Genomic DNA, 25,567 nt, shown 5'->3' on the forward strand with positions numbered 1-25,567 from the left:
AGAAATGCACCAACCGTGCTTGTCTTCTGTTTTCCCTCCTTCCCCCTTGAACAGTGGTTAGTGAAACTGCCCAAGTTTTCACGGAACATGATTGGCCTCTTTTCCCAAGTATACTTGGAGTAATTAATAACTTTTGATGAGAGTCCCTCTAAAAAAATCATAGTGTGTCTATCAATTAAGTCTACCAAACACTCAGCAAGGGTCTGTCTGTCCTGTGACTAGAAAGTTCTCCTTATGGACCTGTGCCAAGGAAATTGCTGGACAAGTGCCTCTGAAGTACGGGTAGGGAAAGCTGCCTTCCTGTTCCTTTAAATGGCAAATAATTCCATGTCTGTCCAATTATTTGGGATTATATAGCCATCCACACAATTTGATGATAGACAGCCAGTAAAAATGCTGGTGTTGCTGTACTTACTGCAAACAATGTGGACAGATGTTCTCAATATAGTAAGTAAAAATAGTTTATAATAAGCTGTATATTATGAGATCATATTGGTGAAATTTATATGTATTACTCTTAATTGGTAACAGTAGTTATACCTGAGTGGTTAAGTTCTTTTTTTTTTTTGTATTTGAAAGTTTCTATGTGCCCTTTTCAAAATAGTGTGTATGCACTGGTAGGCATGTGTGTGTATGGGCCTTTTATCTACAAAGAAAGTATGAAGGGGTGACTGGTGGCTTAGCCCCACCTCTGCACACCCACCCTTTTCCTCAGTGTCCCCTTTGAAGACGCTTCTGCAGCCCACGTCTGGTCACCACCAGTCCCACTCAGGTCACAGTGTGATTGTCCTAGATAGTCTGCGCACCCTGAAGGCCTGAGGGATCTTTGCAGATTACCCACTGAGGTCCAAGCAGGCTTGAGGTCTGAGTGAAAACCAGTTCATGGTGGGTGTGACCAGAACACAAAAATGAAAACAGCCTGCATAATTCTTAGGGAAAGAAATGAAGGCTCTGGGACGGTTAGACGCCAAGCGGTGGGACTGAGCTGGCTGTGGGACCCCACCCTCTATATCCCTTACCCTCTTCAAAACAACATATTGGTGCCACTCAGTGGTTGATGGGGTGCTGCTGGGACCCCTCTTTTTGGATGGGTTTTTGGAAATGCAGTTTGAATTCATCATGCTTGTCACTAGGACGATCCAGGAGGTCTCCAGGGGTCTCTGGGACTCCAGAATAAGCTGAAGTGGTGATCGGCACCAAAAGTTCCGGTGGTCAGGCTCAGTTCCAATCCCAGATGACAAAGGCAGAGAGCCTGAGCATCAAAGGGCAGCTGAGAGATGGGAGATTGAGTGGTGTTGACCCCGCATGGGGGAGGGGTGCCTTGCGGGGAGGAGGCCAAGGGGTCTTTTCTGGGAGGTGGCGAAACAGAGAATTGGATGCAGTGTGTGCAACAAATAACCCAGCGTCTTGGCTCGTGGCCTGGAGGTGTGAGACCACCCACAGAGCCCGCCTGGTAACCATTTCAGCAAAGGCCAGAGCTCCCAGAACAATGTGAATGCCTGTAGCAGCCCAGGCCTGAGACTAAACAGTCCCCAAACACTTCTGACCCAGCAGCGGAGGCGGCCTCCCAGGGTTTTTGTTATCATAATGAGATGCAGAGAAAGCTGGGCCTCTCTAACGTGGTTTGCCTCCTTTCTTTTTGTTTAGAGACCTGAGTGAAAACCAGATCCAGGGGATCCCGAGGAAGGCATTCCGGGGCATCGCTGACGTGAAGAACCTGTAAGTGTTGTTTTTGTTGTTCTGCTGCACCTGCAGGTCGCTTGGGCTCTGGCCAAAGGGGAGTGAGAGAGAGGGCAGGAGGGCGGTTGAGGCATCTCTGGAGACTGGAGGCTGTGCTTCAGTGTCTTCCAGGACAGCCTCAGAGAGTCCTGGTTCCTCCTTCCTGGTTATTCATCCTCAACCTGGTTCAGAGTTCGGCCTCACCATAGGGGAATGGCGTTGATGAGAGCCAGCTTCTTCTAGTATCATTGTTATTCTCTGTAAAATGGGGAGGGTATTGTATGTGGCAAAGAAAATGTGAAAACCAACAGAAGGCCTGATGGCCTTGTTCATAGTAAGTGTTCAATACATCGGAGCCTCACGATGGTGATGGTGACGGTGATGTTTAAGGCAAGAGTGGTGGCGATGATAGTAGTGCTGCTGTTGGTGATGATCTAAGTACTGCTCACAGGCTCCTCACGATCCCCTACGGGAGTTGCTTCAGCCCTTATTTCCTAAGACTTTGAGGAGATAGAACCAAATCTGTTCCTATGGCATTTGTTTTTGACATTTGGTTTTAAAATCACTGATAGCAGAGAGGTTCAAAAATATGCTACACAGGCCTATGTATCAATTCCCTCAAAGGTAACTGACACCTTACATAACGGTGTCCAATAGCAACTCAGGAAATTCTCATAGGTGCGACCCACAGACCGCTCTGCAGACCTCGCATCTTCCCACTTGCTCTTTTTGTGCACATGTGAGAGCACTGGCCTGGGTGGCTGTGTGTATGTCGTATGGGGAGATTCACGCAACAGCACTCCAGTCCAGAGGCAGGACTGTTCCACCACTGCATTTTTTTTTTCTTGTCTTCTTTTGAGTTTTAGTTCTATGAGCACAAGTTTGCAATACATAACGATGACTTTCATCATAGGAAGTTGGTGTGTATAGAACACTTCATAATTGTTTCCTTCATCAGTCTCCGGAACTGCTGCATAGTAAAACTTAACCAGATCAGCTTGATTCTTCCATCTGACCTCACAGTTTGCTCTTGAGCAGGGAGATTCCTGGGCTCTTGGCTTCAAAGGGGGTGTGCACTGTGCATGTCTACGTGTACCCCTAAGCCCATGCATTCCGAGCATGTTTTTAGAGAGAGGCACAGAAGATGGTCTGATTTGGCTAAGCAAGCACGTCCACCAGCCAGCCTCCTCCACAGCCTCAAATTCAATTGGAAAAGTCTTAAAGCAAACTTTAAAAAAGCTACATTAACTGTCACTTTTCCCCATAACGAATGGAGGGGTTTAGTTTACTGGCATTCTGAAGGGAAGCTGCTGATGGCTTCCAGATGCAAGCTATCTGCCTCCCCTGTGGCTGAGGCCTTAGCGGAAAGCTTTCGGTGTTTAACATGCAGAGCACATGAGAGGGCAGAGGCATGGAGGGTGGGGGTGGAGGAAACAGAAAGGCAGAGGCAGCTTGCGGTGGGGGGCCATAGCCATGCAGCATGTGAGCTCTCTGCAGGGCGAGCATAGGCCTCACTGAAGAACTAACTTCTGGGCAATGGGTTCAGCTTGGAGGTGGAGTGTTTCCCAACACGGGCAAAGTCCTAGGTTTGATCCCCAGAAGTACAAATGAGAAAGGAAGAACTCCCTGACTCTGTGTCCCTCCCCAAGATAACAAGGTACACATACACTTTTAATACCACTAAGTAAAATAATACTGGATACTTTCTCACTGGCTTGACATTTCCAAGTGCTTTTCCTGCATTTTGTTTCTTCGAGTCTAGACACTGAAGGTGCATAAACCAAAACCAACCGATTGTGCTAATTAGCGCTGCAGAAACTTAAGGCAATAGAAAAGTAGAGGCCCAGAGATGGCCTATGACTAACTCAAGGTCAAAGAGTTTCCTGAGGATAAAGTCCAAAATGCATACTTTATATATGTAAAGTGACACATCTGTTGGAGCACAGGATGCTAACTTGTGTGTGATTGTGTATTTGTATGTTCATGCCACTGGGATGGAACTTGCCAAGCACGCTACTGCAGAGCTACACCCCCAGCTCATAAATCAAATTTTAAACAAACCAGTTAAGCAAAAGGTATATCGTGGTGATGTACAGCACGCTGTGTCATCGCCACCTGCACTAGTGACTCACAGTGATTAAGTCTCATGGTGGCTCTCAATAGTTGTTGCATTTTCTTGGGTTGCGAAGTTTTTCCCTTGTAGTGATATCTGTAGCCACACAAAGGTCTCAAGAAGAAAGGCCTAAACGTTCCTAAGCCACTCCAGTAGCTATTCAACTATTTTCAGGTCCACTTTCTAGAAAAGATGTATGAAAATACAGGTCCAGTAGTGCTTCTCAGAAATGCATGGAACCAGAAGTGTTTGAGGTTTAGATTTTTATATTTTTTTCGTGTAATGTTTATATATACATAACCAGATATTATTGCAATGGGATCTACATCTAAATAAATTCATTTGCATTTAATATATACCTTATGACCATAGCTTACAGGTAATTTTATATAATAATTTTATGCATGAAACAAAGATCCCTGGTGTGGAATTTTCCATTTGTCGTGCCATGTTGTCGTTTAAAAAGTCTCCGATTTTTGGATTAAAGATGCTGAACCTACATGCATTATTCAGGAGCTTAAACTCAGCAAGAATCTACTTTTGTTTATTCTAGGACCAACTAGTAGTCCTAGGGAAAGAAAGGAGGCCTCAAGGTAGAATTATGTATTAAAAAAGTAAAAGGGGCTTGAATACTTTGCCCTCTTAATCAGTTTAGTCAGCAGTGAATTGGTGGGTCAGGACGTAGAAGCCCCCAAAAATGTAATTCCTCTTGTCTGGTGGCTCATCACATAACTGGGGACAAGGAACATGTGCACGTAAGGGCAAGTAGCACTTAGCTGAATGCTGGAAACCAGTGATTGTGGACAGTGAGGGGCTGTCGGAGAAGAAAGATTGCTTCAGGCTGTGTAACCTGGAGGTTAGGCATGTTGTCTTGGCACTCTGATGTATGAACTCCATCTGTGATAAATATTGAGTTTGTGACCTTTGGTACGTGTTTTGACCCTTCTGAGCCTAGGTTCCCACCACCGTACCACAAATAATTAGACTGACCTCCTAGGGTTTTTATGGAAGTTAGTAAAATGATGCATAGGAATAACTCAGTACTGTGCTTAATACATGAGATAGCAAGGAAGTTCTAGCTACAGCTGCTGTAAGGTAAACACTTTAGCTGGGCCTGAATGACAATGAGAATTCACAGACTGAAGGAGGCAAATAGTGATCCAGATGGTATCAGGAGTGTTTCAAGGGTATCTTGGGAGAACGGGGAGATTCCGAGGCAGAATGGCTGGTGATACTAGCAGAGAGGCAAAGGCCAGAGGGAGAGATCCTTGCCTGCAAGAAGGAAATGCGGGTGCTGAAGACGCAGATGTCTTCTGACCTGGAACAAGTGGATGAAAACACTTTCTCTTAAGGAAAAACCCAAGGACAAGAGGAGGTGGAAGCAAAGAAGACAGGAGACAAGGGGCTGAATCCAAGGTGAGGGGTCCATGCTCCGTGGATCAGAAGTAAAGAAATGAGGAGTCCAGAGTAGCAACCTACAGGAAGCATATCACTAGATCTTAGTGACCAATAAGGAGGAGTTGGGGTGTGAAATTATCAGGTCCAAGCTTAGATGATATAAAGAGGACAGACGGCTCATCATCAGAGTCATCATGCATGCATCTACCAGAATGCACTTGGGGCTCCCAAGTGCTGTGTCTGGGGAGATCCGTAGAGAATGGCACATATCAACCACAAACTTTGCCTACTTAGAGCCTCCATTCACAGAAACTGGAGGTTTAGGAGGAAGAGTCAGACTTGGAAGACCCAGAGGAAGGTTGTATATTGGGGAGGAAGCTTTGTCCTGGCTTCCATGGGTGGTGTGGACACAGTATCTTCTGTGTGTTAGGAAATCAATGAATTAGCACCTCGTCTCCATGATGTTGACTGAGGAGGTTGTTAAAGTCACACCATGTCCTTGGATCATAGCACCTTTGGTTTCAATGTGAGGAAGTTAGACTAAATTAACCCTACATCCCTAAGAGAAAATGCCACGTGGGTGATTGAAGATGTAGATTTGGAGCTGAGAGCAAATTCATGGAGGGGCAGCATCTTGGCATAAGCAATAATTTGAAGCTGGACATTTAAATAGACATCCAGAGACTGGAGCTATAGCGCAATGGTAAAACACATGATCAGCACAGGCAAAGCCCTGGGTTCAAGTCCCAAGCCCACCCACAAAACAAAAAAGTGTGTCCATCTGTAGGAAATAGGATACGCCCTGCAGAAACTTGGAGAAAAGTCATTAAAGCAGTATTTCTAGCAGAGCTCAGTTATTCACATGGAGATCGTCTGCCTAGTGCACCCTAGATAGCAAATGCTACGGCTCGGGATGCACAGCTCCGCTCTTGGGCTGTTCGAAAACTAAGCCCATCACCCTCTCCATCACTCTGGGTGAGCCTCAAGAATGTAGTGCTATTCTTCTGTCACCTGAAATAGAATAGGAGTGGAGGATAAGTTATTGGAGTACAGCAACAGGCTTAAAACTAACTGATATAGGAAATGACAACTGATGGGAGCAATCCATGCTTTATTGTGAGGAGAAAATTAAGGATTGTCTATTTTTGCAAAATAACTGTATGACGATGACGTGGATAGCCTTCGCACATCCTGACATGTGCCTTTAAGAAGAAACTGTGAAACCCCATTTTCCAGATGGTAAAATTAGTATGTATAGTTTACTAACAGCCAGCACACAAAATTAGCCGTAGATTTCCCACGCAGCCCACCATCAGTATCTCATCCAACCATCTCTGTGCCTCAAGCTGTAGACACCCGGCACACAGCCCTGGACACAGCCCGACACACAGCTCTGTGAATTGCAGGAAGAAGGAGAAAGTGACCGAAGATGCTCCTGGGGAGCCAAGGCCCCAGCCTCCTCCAAGTGACTTTGATCAGATCCAAGAGAAGGGATGCAGCCGCTGTAATCCCATGGAACTGCGGCTATGACAGCCATGAGTCCCCGCGTGCTGCAGACACTTGGCACCCTGCCCCGTGCCCCAGGCGGCAGAAGGGAGCCCCTAATTGCTTCCTGCTTCTCCAGAGAAGACAACGAGTAATTAGCTGGGGATACCACTCTGAGCAATTACTAAAAGCCAGATTTATGGGCTGGTTGTATTCTCTGCTGCTGTCTAGAAGGCAAGAGGCGTTATATTTAAAAAGCCAGGCAGTTTTAGGAACCAATTGATCTGGAGAGAGACTGACCTGTGGCCTGAGAGTCACCATGCTGCTGCTAGATGCCTAGTGCAGGCAACACTGTGCTAGGTCCTGCACAGAAACACAGAAAGGGACATTGGGACCAGAAAGACACGAGGATAGGACAGAAAGAAAGGCATTGGAGAAAAGCGATCACAAACTGCCATCCAACAACACAAAATAAGAAAAAGACAAAAAGTCACTATAAATTGCTTTTTAAAAAAAGAAAAGAAAAGAAAATGTCCCCGTGTGCCGTCTTTCTCAGCAGTGATGTTTTCCTCTGTTTTTCAGTTTCTGTTTGCGAGGACACTGTAGGACATGCATTCCAGAAGGGAAAATCAATAACCTCTGTCTCTGCCAGCTAGCAGAATTTGGAATTGACCGTTTCAAAACAAAGCGGAGCAGGCGGCCTTTGTGTTCCCTAGTTAGTCTGTGTTGCCACGCTGCCTGTGTCTGCCCTCCTGCTTCCTGAGATTAATGACGGCTGTCTCCACCCTGGTAAGCAGGCAGTAATCTTGTGCAAGGGAGGGAGGTGCAGGGAAGGACCCCGTCCCCATTCATTGACAGATCCCCGCTGATCCCAGCAGCCATTTGTTTTGTCACTGTACCCAGAATGGTGACTACGCTGCTGGCCACATCCTACCAGGCCCTCTGTGGCCTGATTCACCTCATATTTCCTATTCACCATCCCAGTCCTTGAATACCCCCAAGGTCCTCCCTGCCTCAGGACCTTTGCACTTGCTGCTCCCTTTCCCAGGATGCTACATTCAGATCTCTATGCAGGGACTCCTTTGGATTCCTCAGGTCTCAGTTCAGAGTTGCCTTGCCTGGCCCATCTGGCACAGTACCCCTAGCCCCGCAGCGCTCCCTCTCTGTCCCATTACCTAGTCATATTTCTTCAGGGCACTTATCACCCTCTAAAATTCTTATTCATCTGTCATCACGGCTGTAGGCCACTCACAGTACACCTGGATGCACAGAGATTCCGCCTGTCTCAGTCAGTATATGGGCTCTACAAGCCCTGCCAATTCATAGCTGAATGAGGTTGGCCAAAGGGGTAGTAAGTGAGTGACTTTGTGTGTTCACTTCACCAGCACTTGCTGATGGCCTGTGCCATGCCAGAAATCATGCACAATTGTTAAAATATTCAACATGAAAATAATATCCTGTCCTTGCCCTTGAAGAGTCCAGAGTCCAGAAAGGAGGTGGAATGATAAACCTGCAGCTGCAGGACATGGGCTAGACCTGCAGTGGAGGGAAGGACATGATATGGGGAAGCCCAGGAAGGCTCAGGCGGGAAGGGAGGTGAGTTGGGTGTTGAAGGAAAAGTAGGAGTTTATCCAGGGAAAGGGCATTGGCAGCTGAAGGAACGGTGTATGAAATCTGTGGCTGGAGCAGAGCCAGAAAGAGAGGCAATAAAGGGAGATGAGATTAGTGAGGTTTAGCTGGGGGCGTAGGAAGAACTTGAGCACCGTGACCTGCAGGGCCATGAGGCTCCACTGAAGGCTTTTCACAGGAGGGGCATGACCTGGCTGTCTGTTAGGAAAGGCAGCCCCGCTCAGACAGCATTGGGGCATGCAGTGCTCGGCAGGAGGGAGCGAAGGCAGGAGGCCAGGAGGAGACTTGTACGTGGCGCAGAAATTAAGGGGGCCTGACCCAGGCAAGGAAGGGGAAAACAAGAAGCAGAGCTACAGCAAAGTCATGTGAGAGCTGCCTGCGGGTAGAGGGGGCTGAGCCTGTCACCCACCTGTCGGGAAGAGCAGAAAGCTACAAGACTTACGATGGCCAACTGACTCCGGTGCAAGAATAGTGTGCCGCCTCTTGAAGTGAAGGGGAGGCTGCACTTGAAGGGGGCTTTGGGGTAACTGGCCTATGCAGACAACAGGATACTAGCCTACCACCTTCTCCAAGTACAGGGAGTTTTTTATCCCCCTCTGCTTTGCAATACTGGCTGAGAGTGTTAAGCTCAGAACCTCTGCTAGAGAAACTTGGACTGGACTCCCAAACACACTACTAAAGATAGGTATCAGTTGCTGCTATACTGTCTTTCAGGTAGTTGGTTGTTCAAAAAGAAGGGGGTGGTGAATGAAAGCAAGAGACAGGAAAAGGAATATTGTGGGACTATCCTGCTTCAAGTTTGTATATGGTTAGTTTTTTGGACTTAAGTGTAAACATAAGAAGTATATAATTCTTTTGCCTATTTTTAAAAATAGATTCTAATTTTTAAATTTTTTTATCATATTCTGTAGGGACTTAAAGTTCATCAATACTTGATGAAAAATACCTGTTCCATGTTATGCCTAAGATGTTTGATATTCAGACAGATAGTGAGGTTAAGCTTAACAAACTAAGTTGTATGGTAATAACAATAAGCTTGTCTTCTGGATGGTTAACAACCTAAGTTTGCAAACCAAATTAGAAAAAAAGGAGGGCTGCAAGGAAAGCCAACTTTTTGGCCCTAGCCTTCCAAGGTCAATTAAGACTCAGGACATATGAGAACTTGTACTTTTACATCATGTAACTCAGTGTTGTCCCAAATTTTCTGATCAAGGAGATTATGGGGCCAAAGAGGAAAGTGATCAATGATGTAGAGTGTGCCTAAGGAGAGTCACATGGAGAGAAAACGTTCTCTCAGGCTTTCACAGAGAGCACATTGGCCAAGCAATGGCCGTGACTCATCCACATAGCTGACACTGACAAAGGTTCTACAATCTGAGGTACAGGATCTCAGGATGAATCCTGAGGGGATTTGACTGACCTCATCAGACCCAAAAGCTACAATGCTTGTTGCATAGGTCCTGCTTTACCTTGGTCTTAACCATCCAGCTGAAAAGTATAAAAATGAAATATAAGAAGTAAAGCCATTCTGTTATGTTGAGCTATAGGGGACTCAGGTCAACAATTTCTGACATTGCCAGTCAAGCAGAAGACCCAACACTATTATAGGCTACTGGACTCTTAGAATATTTTGCTGAGTTTACACACCTATAATATTCAAATGACGGAACTTAACAAAAAAAGGGGATACAGATGAATGTCCATTTTGTATCTGTTTATTCAAAGTGGTTAGGATAGATATATAGTTACATTCTCTTAATAAATAGAGGGATTTGTTCTAATGGTGTTTGTAAATAGGATATCATGTCCGCATCTTGTACAGCAATTAACCACAGGAAGAATGTATGCAATGTGTTAATTATTGAAACTGTCCTACCAATTTGATTTGAAACTCTCTCATTGCTGTTTCTCAGTAAAATTATGAAAGAAAAATAAAGACAGGCATCATCGCTGCCCATCTCTCTCCTCCCTCCTTCTTTCTTCCCACTCTTCTTTTTTCTACTCTTTCCACAAATCATTCTTGAACCCTTACTCCTACCCAGCCCAAAGCTAGTCCTGGAAATAAAAACAATGAGTCAGACACCCTTGCTTTTGAGAAGGCACTGTCTCTTCGCCTGCAGAACGAGGCCTACAGATACACAGGGAGCGTAGGTAATATGCTAAGTACTCTCCCAGTGCTCTTCCCTATTTGCCCCATGGCCCATAGGGAAGGACTTGATAATTACTGGTTGATCAAATTCCCTGAAGTAGGAAAAATAAAAGAAACAGGTGAATGAGACTCCATCAGCTGAGAAGGATCCAAAGGCAAGGAGAGACAGTAGAAAGCGCCCCCTCTCAGGCATTGTGCCAAGGATTGAAAGTCATCTAAGTGACAAGCAGAATTCCTTCTAGGCACTGATGACATAGTTTTGTAGACATTATCAGAAGTCCTCTGTTGGGCTTTGTATACTCTTCTAACACCCCCGTGCTAAGTTAGAAGTTTCTACACAGTGGTCTTTTTTCTCCAAGAGCCTGCAAGGCATACACAGGGAGAGGCCAGCTGCTTGTTCACTCTTCGATTTTGTTGTTAGTCCTTTGCATGATATGTAGTAGGTGGCCAGCAAACAATGAATAGTGAGTGGTTGACTTTCAGAAGCAGAAGACTGCAACAGTTTGAGAACAGCTAACACCCAGAATGAATGAACATGATTATATATTAGGAGCAAAGAACAAGACGAAAGCAACAAGAATAAGTTCAGAGAAGCCCTTATGTTTTTCAGGATAATGAAGATGCTTGTTCTTGATCCAGCATTGAAATTTATTATCTGGGAGAATTTTATTTGTAGACCAAATTTTAAAACTTATCATAGGTACAAAGTCTGAGCACAAAGTCCATGGCAACCACTTGGTTGAAACAAGTGTGTAAACAGAGTCCTGTCTTTTCTCTGCCCTGGCTAGAAGGTACAGAGGCTCTGGGCCCCCTTGAAATTGGACACAGGGGTCTTAGGAGATATTTGCCACCAGGCTGAGCTTTTGCTCCGAAATTTTTAGTACTGAAGGGAAATGAAAGGGGCTTAAGAAAAGAGGAAATGATATGTTGGAGACCACAATTGGGAGACCGTAGTAACTGTGCATGTTGTAGCTCTAAACCTTATTGGAGTCGATTGAGTATAATAATTAACAGTATCAGTGCTGGAACCCGGCCTGATTTTTTTTTTTTTTTTTTTTTTTTTTGATTGCAGCTTTGCTACTTCCCACCTGTGTGATTTAGGGCAAGTTTCTTAACCATTCTTTGCCTTGTCTCCTAATATGTAAGATGAGAAAAACACTGATAGAGTCCTACAGAGGAAAAGTGTACGGGCTATTCATATAACACTCTTCGGTTTACACAAACCCTTCTCCTGCGTTGACTAGCTTACTTCCCACAGCTTTGAGGAATCACTGGGATCATCAAGGAGGAAAGCTCATTGCTCTAGACGTGGAGGGGGGAGCTAAGGCCCAGAAACAAGGAAAAGCACTCTCGCAGCAAAGCAACTGGTCTTGGGAAGGGATCGTGGGGAGGGCCAGGCTCTTGGTGAGTGCTTTGTGGTTGGTGAGGCAGGGAGCACTCTGGGGTGTGGTAGGCATGGGTGATGCCTATAAGCGCACCACAGACTCAGGTTGCTGGGCCATGCTGGAAGTCTATTTCTCTGCCTTCTACTTGCAGCCAAGACATGAGGCAGGAGCAGGCAGGCTGTGCAGTCACAAGTGAACAGTCCCTCCAGATTGGGCAAAAGCGTGAGCTTTTTGTCTTGTTTTATTTTATATTGTCATTGTGTTGGCTTTTGTTTTTGTTGTTATTTGTGTTTTGGTTTTTATTGGCTTTCATTTATTTTTTAGAAGAAGGTGCTGTGTACTATTTTATCTTGAAGCAGGGTCTTATTAAATTCCCATAGCTGGATTGAAACTTGGAACCCTTCTGCCTCTTTTGCCAGAATGCTTGGATTATAGGCATGCACCAAGATGCCTGGCTGCTTGTTTTATAATTAACATTTTACCTTTCATAGCAGCTTTAGGTTTTTAGAAGAATTCAGAGGAAAACATAGAGAACTTCAGTCATCCCGTTCACATACAGCACACAGATATGGTTTCTTCTTTTACTAACATCCTACATTAGGCAGCATGTTTGTCGTAATGGCTGACTAATATCCTCCTACTACATAGCTTAAGGTTCATGCTCCGTAATGTATACTTGGGTTTGTACAAATATGTGACATGTGTCTGCCATGACGGTATCATATAGTACAGTTTCAGTTCCCTAAAAGTCTCATGTTCTACCTGTTTATGCATCCCTGTATTCCCTGTCCTCAAAGTGTGGGTTGGCGGGTGTGTAGATGAACCCTTTTATCTGTTTACTAGTCCTTTCCAATATCATATAGTTACTATGGAGTTCTTCAGATTGTAAAACCAAAAGTCCCGGGAGTAGTCAGCAGCAGACCACATACCTAGCATGTTCAGACCCCAGCAGAAGGACAAAACAAGTCCCAGTGTGTGGTGCTGACATCAGGGTTTGTCTTTCAGAGAAGACAGATGGTCCAAAGAGCTGCCCTGCCTCTGGGACTGTGTTCTTGTGGTGACAGTGAGGGTGGCTGGATGGAGTTCCACAGCTTGAAGTCAAAATCCTGGCTCTTGCCACCTGTGTGGTATTTTTTAAAGAATTGAGTAGACTCTTATTTCTTGTTTTTCTCCTTCTTAAAATTATTATATGCTTATGCTACTTATTAAGCACATTCCTCATGGGAAATGGACACGTAACTACTGAATCTCAATCCTTTTTGCTTCTCCTCCCCCTTCAAAGTCACATATTTCTTTCTTAGCCTCCATTTCTCCATCTGTGCAATAACAGTGAACTAGCATTATCTACCTCAGACTGTTGTTGTAAATAATAGCCATTATTGCTTTTATTTCATTTCAGATAATTAATTGGGCTCAAGTATCACATTTAACAGCCTTCACTCCTATTTCCCTAGACAAATATCTTCCCAAAGTAAAAGTTATGTTCGCAGTGCCCTGGCTTCAAGGTAACCCTGGCTTTTAAAGCATTTAACTGCATCACTCCTTGTCTTCTTTCAGTGGGTTGCCAAGGATACAAGTCAGAGGAAAAGAGGGTATACATTCCCTATGTACCCTATGTCTCTACCATGCCACAACTGAAACACAGAAGTACCCCCAAAGCCCAAGAGTTCTGGGTTTAGTGACAGCTATTACCTGCCAGCTGTCCCTTCCCCCACAAATGTCCATACTCTTAACTCCCAGGATATGGGAATATGTGCCCTGTGTGGCAAAAGGGACTTCTTTGCATATGGGATTAAATGAAGAATCTTAAAATGGGTAGATTATCCTGGATTCTCCAGGTGGATGCAGTATCATCAGAAGATCTTTCTAAGAAAGCAAGAATTGGAAGCAAAAGGGAAGAGGCTGTTTGATTCAGGGCATGAGGACAGCCCCACCCTGGGCAGCCCTGAGTCAGTCAGGGGACAGCTGCTCCCCTGGAGCGTCCAAGAGGAACAAGTCCTTCCCACCTTGATGTTAGCTTACTGAGTCTGGTCCAGACTTCTGAACTCCGACACTGTAAGAAAGGAGATGTGTTTCTGTTTTAAGTTACCAAGTTTGTGGTAATTTGAACAAGGTACCTTAGGAAACCAATACTCAGGCTGCCCTCTGGCTGTCACATGGCCTACTGGCCTTGGTCTCTTCATTATTAAAATGAATCATTGACTCATCATTAGCAGATTTCAAGTCGTGTCCTGAGAAACTCCACAGTTTCAGAAGAACACAAATAAAATGTCACTTTTCAATAATGATGATTTCAATTGCCTTCTGCAGAGCTGAGGGTTTAATATGAGATTTTTGTACACCTAAGAGCTTAGTGAGGGAAGAAAGAAACACTTGAAAAATCACTGGATAGATAATCTTTTAATCTTTCAAGTCTGTTTAGATGGCAATGTTTGATAATGCTTTGAGACCATCTTCCATCAGGCAGGAGCTAGGTTTGTTCCTTAAGCTAAAACTTGGCATTAGGATCAAGAAGCCAGCACCAGATAGGGGACAGCAAAAAAAGAAATACAACTGGGGTTACAGCAGGTCTCAGGTCACAGAGCCAAGCTGGCTGGACTCTCGGGTTCAGATCCGGGCTAGACTTGCAAGCAGAGAAAAAGAAAGCAGGAAAGCTAGCTATTGCCGGAGGTGATTTTCTGGACTGAGCCTGAGAGCATCTGCTGTCCTGAGGATGCTTAGGGATTTCTGTAGAAGGGTTGAATTCAACCAGTATTCCCATCACCCTGAATAAGCTTCCTTCCTTCACCCTAGATCAACCGGCTGGTTCTGGAAGAAGAGAGTTCTTCAAAGCTGAGATGAACAAGGCTTGGTCAGGCGGGGATCAAAGCTGTTTGCTGGGTAGATGCAGCAGTTGTTAGGACCGAGTGCAGGAGAGTGGTTTTCTGAGATCCCAGCTGCAGACTGCTCAAGGATGTCAGTGGATTATTGCTGGAGCTGGTGTTTCAGAGTTGGCTTGTGGTATCAGGACTGATGCGTCCCTAGGCGCAGGGCCCACCCTGCCAGGGCAGAGCACTTCTGTACCTGCTGCAAGCATTCAGCCCGGAAAGTGGATGTGTTACAACGTGTCCATTTATACCCACGGCCATTATTTGCCATTGTAACATTCTTTTTTAAAGCTCTCTCTATAACCAGTCCCCAGGCACAAGTACACAGGCCTAAATGACTTCTAAATGCCAATGAGACTTCCTGGGTACTGTGTCTGCCAGGAAAACCACCTAGCCAGACAACTAAGTACCCAGCCGCAATGGGCTGGTTTATACAGCACAGGGTCTGGCCCCAGTCCTGAGGTTTTGCAGCTAATCGACCTTCTGTTAGGAAAGCTGTGTTCCTTTTTTCAGCTTATACAACCAAACTTTCTTGGGCTCAAGAATGGGATAGTGAGATCTCTACAAAATCCTCTAATTTTGCCCAAAATGCTTCTATCATCCCCCTTCCCCAGTACAGAATAAACAAAGGAAGAGGCACCTCGAACAGAAATAATCCTCTTGGTAGGTAATAAGTCCTTCTAGATCTCTGATTAGGAACCAGCTAGGATTCTTACTCCTTTTCATCTGTTATGTCATTTAACCTCCACGGCAGCCTTGGGATTATCACCAGTTCACGAGCAACCGAAACCGGCGCGCAGAAAGAGCAGTGACTGGCCCAAGCTATGCCACCTAGTGAAAATCTAGTGGCTATCAAAACCCTGGACCAAATCCTACGTCCACTAATGTTTTGTGTTTCATATGAGGTTTCAAAACTCAAAAAGGCTGAGAAGCGTGACTCAGTCCTGGGGCACCTGTGCAGCATGTATGAGGCCCCGGGCTTGATCCCCAGCGCTGTGCCGCCACCTCAGGGCAGTGAACTTTGCTTGAAAGTGTGAACTTCCCAGTCCTGTGGAAAACTCCCACTGTATCAGCGCTGGGTGCCCCGCCTTGCGTGGCAGCAGCAGGCTATGGCTCAGTTGCACCTCCTCTCTTTGGCACAGTGCATGCCCTTTGGATGCCAGCAGGCCTGTTTCACTGGTCCTGCAAGTTTCTAACTAGTCCTCTTACCAAAAACGTCCACTCACTGAAGAGTCACCAGCTGCCCCATATCCAGAGACTCTTCGTCTCTGACAGGGTTCCGCACTGTGCTTTGCTAGTTATCGAATCTTGGGCCAGGGCTTTTCTTCCTTGAGTCTTTGTTTCCATCTCAGAAAAATAAGAATGATTAAATGGAATGATGAATGGGAAGCACTTAGCACACAGCTCTTGATACCATGTAGACACTCGATAACCGTTCCTATTCTGCATGCCACGTTTGCGTGTTTGTTTGTTTCACCTTCATTTGAGAGAGAGAGAGAGAGAGAGAGAGAGAGAGAGAGAGAGAGAGAGAGACTCTCTCACAGTTGAGCTGTTGACTCTTTGGCTGCAGGCAAGAGAGGGCTTCTGGTGTTTGGGTGTCTTGGGTATTTTCTCTGATCTGATGAGCCAAAGCGAAACCCTCCCTGGGGCAGGGAGATAGCCGGGTGCTCTAAGTACCTGCCTGGCAAGCACAAGGCCCCCGGGCACTCGGTGCCTTGCCGGCCACTGAAACCAGGTGTAGTGGTGCTCACCTGTAAATCCCAGCACTGCTGAGGCTGAGACAGAAGGACCACTAGGAGTCCAAGCTATGCAGGGAGAACCTGTACCAAATAAATACAGATTTTTAAAAATTAAAAACAAACAAAGTGAAACTGTCCTTTAGGGATTTTAAGCTCACATACTGTGAAGCGATCCAGACCATTGGACACGGGCCGAGTGCTGTTCAGGAACCACAGCCTATGACCAACTGGAAGTGTGAACCCCATGGGATGCTCGCTCCTGGCTCCTTCTAGCAGATGTGTTAGGACCTCTCTTCCACAATTTTTCATCTGTCTGAGAGAACCAAAATTGTACCTTCCTGTGTGAAACCATCTGACACTGAGATATTGGTGCATAAAGCAAAACTTTTCTAAATCCTGAGGGTCAGGCTGAGGGTGTATCTCCATGGTAGACACTTAACCTAGCATGCAGGGGGCCCTGAGTTATATCCCAGGGCTACATACACAAGCTAAGGAGGTAGATAAAATAAGGAAGGGAAGGAGGGAGAGATGAAAGAGGAAGAAGAAAGGAAAGGGAAAAAATGAAGCTCTAAAGAATGAGTATCCACACCATATAGGCCAAACCCAATCATCGATGCATCAGAGTCAACCACAGGCCTCTGACTGAATTTGTGCCTCCCATTCATTGGAGCCAACCTGCTTCGGGCAGATGTAGTGAATGGAAAGTTTTGGTGGGTTTTCCTGCAGCACCAGGCGTTCATAAAATGATCCTCCCTAATATCATGGCAATCACAATGCCATTATTCCATAACCCAGTTAAAATCCACCTGCCTCCAAGTGCCTGGGAAAGGCCAGTGTAAAAGTGATAGTCAAGATGACAAGAGACACATTCAGGAACAAGTATTCCTGAAGCCTGACCCCTGCTAATCGCCCTAAGCAAAGCAATGGCACTGACATACTATGTTCTGCCGTATCCCACAGTGTTTCGAGGCCAAACAACACCAGGAATTGGGCTTACGATCTCCAAGCATGGAGCTGACCCCCCACCCCAAGCCAGTGGCAGCCCCTCTTCTTTCCATGTCATACACCAATGGTCATTTTTACTGAAGCATCCAGAACTCTCTGAATCCCAAGGGACTGTCTCATTCTTTAGCTTGACTTCTCATTGCTTGTTTAGATCGTTACCCAGTAGGTGTGAATTTACATGCCTTCTGTCACCAGCTTCATCTCACCCTGCCAGTGACTGGCTGCTCTTTATAAGTAAAGCCAAGTTCAGAGTTTCTAAGTCCTGCAACTCCTTCTTTATCCCTGGCCCACAGTGGAACTTCTTTCCGTTTACTTTCTAAAGACTAGATTGAATATTTTTTTTACTTAAGTTGCTAGGGACCAGAAGTATGTTAGATTTGAGTTTGTTGTTTTGATTTTTTTTTTCAGACTTTGGTACAGTTGCACGTGTTTAATGAGACATTTTGGAGATGGGATCCTTGTCTAAATAACATTTATTTTTCATATATACTTTACAAAGGCTAAAGGTAATTTTATGCAAAATCTTTAATAATTTTGTACATGTAGGTTTCCTGGTGCTTTGTGCAGCTGTGTCAGTACTCGAGGAGTCTGGACTTCCAGGTTAGGGAACTATAATGCTTACTAAGGGATAATCATGCCGTTTCACTGTAGCCCAATATTTCTACAGTATCACCTGAAACCACCTGGTCCCAAAACACCTGCATCTGATTAAGAATACAGATTCCTGACACCTGTACAAAAATGAATGCCTCAAGCCCAGGAGCCTGCACTTTTCCCCTGCTGCTCCACTAATTCTATATGGTTTAGGACTGTTGGTGTGATGAACAATGACTTGGCATTAAAATGAGGAGAGACCTAGGCGTGTGTTCCAGGCTCGCTACCATCCTGCGTAAGTGGCCAACTCCTGTAAGTTTGCTTTCTTCCTAAAGACTAAAGGCTATACCTCAGTCCATTACTGTTTGGAAAGCAGTTAGCAGTAACAAGGCAGAAAGCATTCAATTTTAGTTATTATCTCATTTATGTATTGTAACAACGCAGTGGGGTGGGTTATTTTGCTTTTAAAAACAAGGGAATCTGTACTCGGCAAAAGTAGGTGGGTTCTCCAAGGTCGCAGAGCATAGCTGAAATATGAATCCATATTAATCTGACCCAGATTATTAATGATTCTTAAAACAATGGGGGAATTAATCCAGAATTAAGCCAAGAGCAAAGTAGTCTGGAGGATATGAAGGAGGGAAATTCCACACATGCTAGACAAGTGTCTGTGACATAGGGTGAACTTGCTGTTTGGCATCTGCCCAGGATTGGGGACAAGAAAGACAGTAACAGTGGCTCCCGTTGACCCCTGCATGCCTGTTAGTACAGCCTTTGTTGCCCTTGATGGGTAGATGCCTTGGAACATGTCAACGAGGAGGTCCATCCTGACAATGGGCTCCTGGTCGCCAGGGCCTCCCAGGGCACAGAGCCAGACAACAAAGCCCTCTTTCAGCCACTTGGGGGCTTTGTTTCCCCAGCACAGTGGAGGAGGGAGCAATCCTGGTTTACTTGGGAGTCTCCTGGGGCATCTGCCTGTGATTCCCCTACAAGCTGTGGATGGAGGCTGGCTCCGCACTCGGCAGATGCCGATACTGCCTGCACCTTGGAAAGAGAGCCCTGGCTGGGCTGTGAGCTGCTGCCGTCTGGCCAGGCCCATTTTAAGCTACACATCTTATAGTGAAGAGGAAAAGGACAGAGACAGACTGACTGACTGACTGACTGACTGACTGACTGACTGACTGACTGACTGACTGACTCCAGGAAGCATAAAGCTTTCCCAAACCTGGCCATCCTAGCAGGATATTTTACCTCCAACTGGGGTGGCTGGGAAGGTGAGGCGATTTACTATTCCTTTTAGAAACAAGAAACGGTTTGAGATGAGAAAAACCATGAAAGACGCAAACCAATACATTAAGATTATTTGAAAAAGAAATTACCACAATACATATTCCCATTTAATAAAAAAATTTTTAAAGTACATACTAAAGTTTGAATGTAGTTTTACATATATATATATATATATATATATATATATATATTATGGGAAAAAATCTGGAAGTTATGAATTTAATGCTCCTAGTCATTATCTCTAAGTGACAGAAATTTAGGTGATTTTATAATTTTGACCAGCATACTGAGGTATAATCCAGTCTTGATAAAATACATTCATTTTACCCATCTTGGTCAAAGCCTTTTAAGCCACTGCCAGAAATGTTCTTTGTACCCCTGTACAATTCACGTTCCTTTGCATGCATTCTACTAGCCACCAGTCAGCCTTCCATCAGTACAGTTTTGCTTATGGAACTATTTCATATAAGTGGAATAATATAGTATATTCTCTTGTGTGAGTAAGCTTCTTTCATACCACATAATATTTTCAAATATGTTTTATATTGTCTGTCAAATGGTTTGTTCTTTTTTAGGGTTGAATAGTATTCCATTATATGGATACACTCCAGTGTGCTATTCATGCCTCTGTTGATGACATTAGTTTGTTTTCAAGTTTTGTTTGTTATGAATAAGGCTTCTATGAGTAATTATACCAGTCCTTGGGTAGATATGTTTTCATTTCTCTACTGTGAATACCTGAGAGTGCTTTTATTTATTTTACTTAACCTATTTTTAAAATATTTCTACAATGAATATATTTTATTTTACAGCAAGGACAAAAAAATACCAGAGTAGGGAAAACCTGTGTTATATCCCATTGTTGTAGAAAGCTAACATAAGTTGGCAAAGAAAGCCTTAATCAATATATATTGGTCATGGTTGTCTTGATTCTAGACAGCATATCCAACTTCTCCCCTGGAAATGTAGACGTGATTAAAGAGGTTTCTTTTCTTGAGTGCTTGGTAAGAATTCAGAGAACACTGAAGTGCAAGGAGTGGGGGACACAGTCTTTAACAATGATAGAGGATTGCATGACCCCCTTAATGGGCAATCTGGCTCCAGCCCCCCAAATAGAAAATATCCTTTGACCTATCCATTTAATGATTGTACTTTAAAAATAAACTCTTACAAGTCCCGGAGTTGTATAGATAAGGGTCACTTGTGGAGAAAAGCATCTTGAAAGCCATCTCAGTGCCCATCAGTGGAATACTAGATAAGTGAATCATGGTATGGTCGCTCACAGTGCCATCATAAAGTTGTTAAGAATGAGACTAAGCTTTCTGTTTGATTCAAAACAACACCTAGAATTCATAAATGAGAAAGTGCAGAGTGAACTGGACTGTTTTGGGACATTCGGGTATTTAAAACAGTACACTGCCAGCCCCCTATATCCATGGACTCTGCATCTTTCAGTTTAACAATCAAAGATATAAAACACTAAAAAAAAAATGCTGTCTATACTGAACACGTATGGACTCTTCTCTGTACTCTTCTCATTCTTCACTTAACAATAGAGCATAACAACCATTTACAGAGCATTTACATTGTCTTAGGTATTGAAGTAATACAGAGCTGATTTAAAGTATGCAGAAGGAGGGGCCGGAGAGATGGCTCAGTGGAATAAGTGCTTCCCTGGTAAGCACGAGGGTCTGAGTTCAATCCCTGGTTCCACCAATAGATAAATAAATAAAGTTCTAAAACTACCGATCCTGTGGCAGTTTGTCACAGTAACCACAAAAAAATAAATAAATAAAGTATGCAGAAGGCTCTGTGGAGGTTCTGTCAAATGTCATGCCATTTTATAGGGGGGACTTGAACATCTGTGAATTTGGATACCCACACCCTGGAACCAGTCCCCCACATATATCATCAAATTAGTGTACTTCTGTTTGTTCTCATATGCTTTCATATGTGTGAAATATATGCAGACAAATACTTGGTAAATTCTACAAGTAATTCCTTCTGGGAAAGCCAATTTTGGGACTAGGGTATAGGGACAGAGGGACTCTGAACTTTCTTATACCATGCAAGGATATTTATGTGTTAGAAAAATCTGTAAACCCATCTGATCCCAGCCCACAGCGTGGGAACGCTCCTGTTTCACTCACTGCCTAGGCATCAAATGCCAAGAATGCACTTCTGTCCCCACGAGAACTCAGAGACTAAGTGAGCCATGCCCTGTGTCGCCTCTGTCCCTGCCACCCTGACCTCTTATAACTAGAAACTGTGATCATTGCTGTTTGTGTGAGCACAAACACACTGACCCACAGTTGCGGCTGCCAGTTTCCAATGAGGGGGATTATTTGTATTCCGTGGGGATCTCTGAGTGTGGCCTTAACCAGCTCTGAAATATCTTTCAACAACGAATCACCAGCAGCCAACCCTGTGACCTTTGGAAAATGAATTTGCCTGCCAGTGGGCTGGCCCCAGTTCTCTTGCTCAAGTAAAATGTCAATTAGATCACTGGCTGAATCTCGCTTTTGTCTACTTAAGTATATTCAACTTGCAAACCAATAAATGTTTGCTTGCTTCTTTCTTAAAAAAAACTGCCATATCCAGCATCACAGTGAACTCTTGGTTCTGTATGAGCACAGGGGAAAAAAAAAAACCAGTGTCTTGATTCATTGAGAAAATACAAATTACTGAGTCATCAGGTAAATTCATCTTTGTAGGGGTGTGAACAAGACACGTTTAATGAGGGTCTTTGAAAGCTTCCGGGCTTGTACATGAGTGTCTCCTACATAGTATCTCTCTCCTTATTCTCTCCCAGCCTACATAGTTACCAAGGCCAGGCAGTGAAGAAGTAAGACCTAGCTCTCTCTATGACAATCCTTAGAAGTCATAGATGAGAAAGGAATGAATGGGAGAGGGACATGACCAAGAGAAGATGTTTCCATCAAAAGTACCACCACCGTGGAGTAAAACTTCAATTAATTGTGATCATTTTTTTCTAGATTCTCATACTCAAAATTTAGGTATGCAGGAGTTGAAACAAAAGAGGATTTTTCCAAAATTTTCCTTAAAATGTCCCTGCCCTCAATCCCTTTTATCTGTATTTTACCCCCAGTGTCTTATTTTAAATGTACCAAAGGATTTTTTTGACCCTCTGTCAGCAGCTGGCATATTTTTCCAGGTAAATAAAAAACAAATAGAGCACAGATTCAAGATTCTCAGCTTCAAGGGCTTGCCAAATAGCTCAGCAGATTAAAGCACCTGCAAGCAGGCGCAGGGGCTGGGGGTTCAATCCCTGGACCTGCAATGCGGGCCTGGCCCCCTGGGCACACTGAGATGGCAATTGAGATTGGGTGTGGGGGTGCACGCCTATAATCCCAGCTCTTGGGAGGCTGTAAACAGGCAGATCACTACAAGTCCAATCTAGTAATGAGACCCTGAACACCTTGTAGACTCTTCCCTAAAACAGGAAAAAAAGAAAAAAAAAAAAGATTCTGAGCTTCAACTCTGCTTTGCAAATTGCCCTCCACTGCTCTCTCTCTAAAGGGAAGACTGGTTTCTTGTAGTCACAGCTCCCATGACCCTTCACTGGTGGTCTTGCCATCCCTGCCAGCTGCAAATGTGAAAAACCATTCACTTTTGCCTTGGCCACCAAGATACCAAAGCTCCTGAGCTAGCTTGGCATGTGAAAGGACAATCTTACAGTGCTATCAGATACAGAATGGCTTCGATCAGGCTCTCCTGGACCCTCTTCATATGTCTCAAGCTGCCTTAATTCAAGGACTAGTGCTAAGCTTTTCTTGAGTCCACTGTGAAATTCCTCCCAGCAATTAAGATGGATTGATGAAGTGTGGTCAGCTTGCTATCAACCAGCACTATTGAGATGGGAAGTGCACATTTTCTTGGCTGGGTTGGTCCTTGTTGTGGAAGATGAATCTTCCTGGTAAACCATCAATTCAAGACCCTTTCTGGAATCGACTCTTTAATGAAATTAGATTTCCAAAAATGATGCTCTTTCTTTGCCCACTTTACTTCTAAAGCAGGCATGAAATGTGCTTTTATGGTAAGCTGGCATGCAGTCCTTCTAGGGCAGCCAGCCTCACTGCCTGTGGAACTGGGGGTGGGGCGGGGGCAGCAGGGTTTTGAATTCACTTCACTCTGCTGAGCCACACACTTAACTAGCTAGAAAGGGTTTTTTAAATAAATCATATCATCTAAAGTTCTTTTAAAAATTGGAGGTTAAATTATCCCATGATCATTCATACAGTTGCTGGAAGTTCTCTTTAACCAGGTCTTTAACCAGGTCTTAATTTATAAGGTGACTGAATGATACTGGAGAGAAGTCAGTGCCGCTGAAGGACGAGCTGACTGTGACTCATTGCCTTTGGAGATGAGATGCCTTGCACACCATCCAGGGCCACTGGGAGCAGGAGCAGAGCAGGCACGAAGGCTGCAGAAGGATTGACAGGCAGCCTCAGCATGGCCTTCCTGGGGTTCCCATGAGAAAGACAAGACAGGGCAGGGGAGAACACAAGACTGGCTGATGTGGCTAAGTGCAGAAGGCTGTGCGGCATGGAGGCTGCTTCTAATTGTCTACTATCTGGGCAGAGTTGATTTAGGGCTGGGGAAATAATAGCTCGTTATGTGCACTAAATAAAGGAAACGGCTGATGGTATGGGCTCTGGGTTCATTGGTGTACACGTGGAAGGTGGGCTCACTAACAGGACTTACTACGTGGAGGTATCAACTATTTCCAGCAGTCTGCTTCTAGCCAGCAAACACCCCGCTTGCAAGATGTCAAACCTCCATAAAACACAGAAAATAAAAACCATTAGTACTATAACTCTGAAACCTTGGGACACCTCAATTCTACCCATTAAACACTCCCTTCTCTCCATATTGAAGCCAAATTGAAATGCAAGACTTGAACATTCTTGAATTTAAGTGGCTTTTCAGACTAGAAGACATAAGTGAATCATCATTTATGGTTTTATTGTTTTCACTGGCATATAAGAAACAATAGGCAAAAGCTAGGGTCCCACAGTCCCCTCCAAAGGCATGTACCTGGTGACTTAGGGACTTCCTGTCAGGTGTTGCCTCCTAAAGGTTTTATACTTTCTGAGTAATTTCATCCTGGGCACTATGACTTCAACTAAAGAACCTCTGGGGACACTCATGCAAATCCTAGCGTGGTGAGTGACATCAAAGCAAACAATGGCCCTCTAAGGTTATAAGGGTAGGTAGATAGGTCATTAGACATGTAGGGAAGGAGGGAGGTGTTTCTCAAGAAATCTCAGTACTATAGTTTGGAATGTGGACTCAGAAATTAAGTCTAAGAAAAACTCTTTAGGCAGGGCCAGGGAGATGGCTCAGTGAAATAAGCGCTTCCCGAGCAAGCACAAGGGCCTGAGTTCAATCCCCGGTTCTGAAAAAAAAAAAAAAACACCTCTTTAGGTTTAGAAAACACATAGAGCCCTCCACTTCTTGCCGACCTCATCCTCGTCCATCTCTTGAATAAAACTAAAATGTCATCTTCTTCTTTACACCACACATACACACACACACACACACACACCCCTACATTCTTTCCTGGAATATATGAGATGCATAAAATAACCAGTGCCATCAGATCTCAAGTTGGGCAAATACAGAGACAGCGTTTTCAGTCTCACTGAAAAGTAGTTGTCAGAAATCTGCCATTCACTCAGGGTCTCTAAGTGCTCTGTCAAGCTTTAACTTGATTAAAATTGAAAACCACATTGCTTGAAAACCAAACGTGAAATCGAAATCTCTTTACTCAGTGCTCTTACATGCTGAAGCCTGGGCTTATGGATTATCCTCACTTAATTTATGCCATCTTTGTGCCATACATTAATTTTGAATATATTTGTTGAAAATTTCCTGTAGCTTGCATTTATGGTTGTCAAAGGGGCTTTTATCTTGAAAAAAATGGTACTGGTTTTAATTACAATTCTAAATAGCTTCATAACCATCGTGAACCCTGGATTTACATCATCTTTATGACAGCCGCGCAATTCCTGCTTTATTGATTTTGTCATTTGCTTCATTACAGTTAATGCAAACCTTTTGTACAAAGACAATTGTGGTGCCGCTCTCTTCTTGGAGGAGTTGGTATAGAACATTGAGACCAAAATAGACCCTGTCCCTCCACCCACTGCTTCCACCACAGTGCTGACCCA

The 25,567-nt window shown here is 44.3% G+C and overlaps 1 protein-coding gene across 1 annotated transcript in view; it reads left to right on the plus strand.

Moving 5' to 3' along the window:
- Positions 1 to 25,567, plus strand: part of Slit3 (slit guidance ligand 3) — a 621,317-nt gene that overhangs the window by 407,234 nt on the left and 188,516 nt on the right. The window contains exon 5 of the mRNA XM_004637040.1: positions 1,648 to 1,719. Within this exon, the coding sequence (XP_004637097.1) occupies positions 1,648 to 1,719 (72 nt within the window). The remainder of the gene's footprint in view (positions 1 to 1,647; positions 1,720 to 25,567) is intronic.

The sequence above is a fragment of the Octodon degus genome, unplaced genomic scaffold, assembly GCF_000260255.1.
Source record: "Octodon degus isolate 3935 unplaced genomic scaffold, OctDeg1.0 scaffold00085, whole genome shotgun sequence".
NCBI lineage: Eukaryota > Metazoa > Chordata > Mammalia > Rodentia > Octodontidae > Octodon > Octodon degus.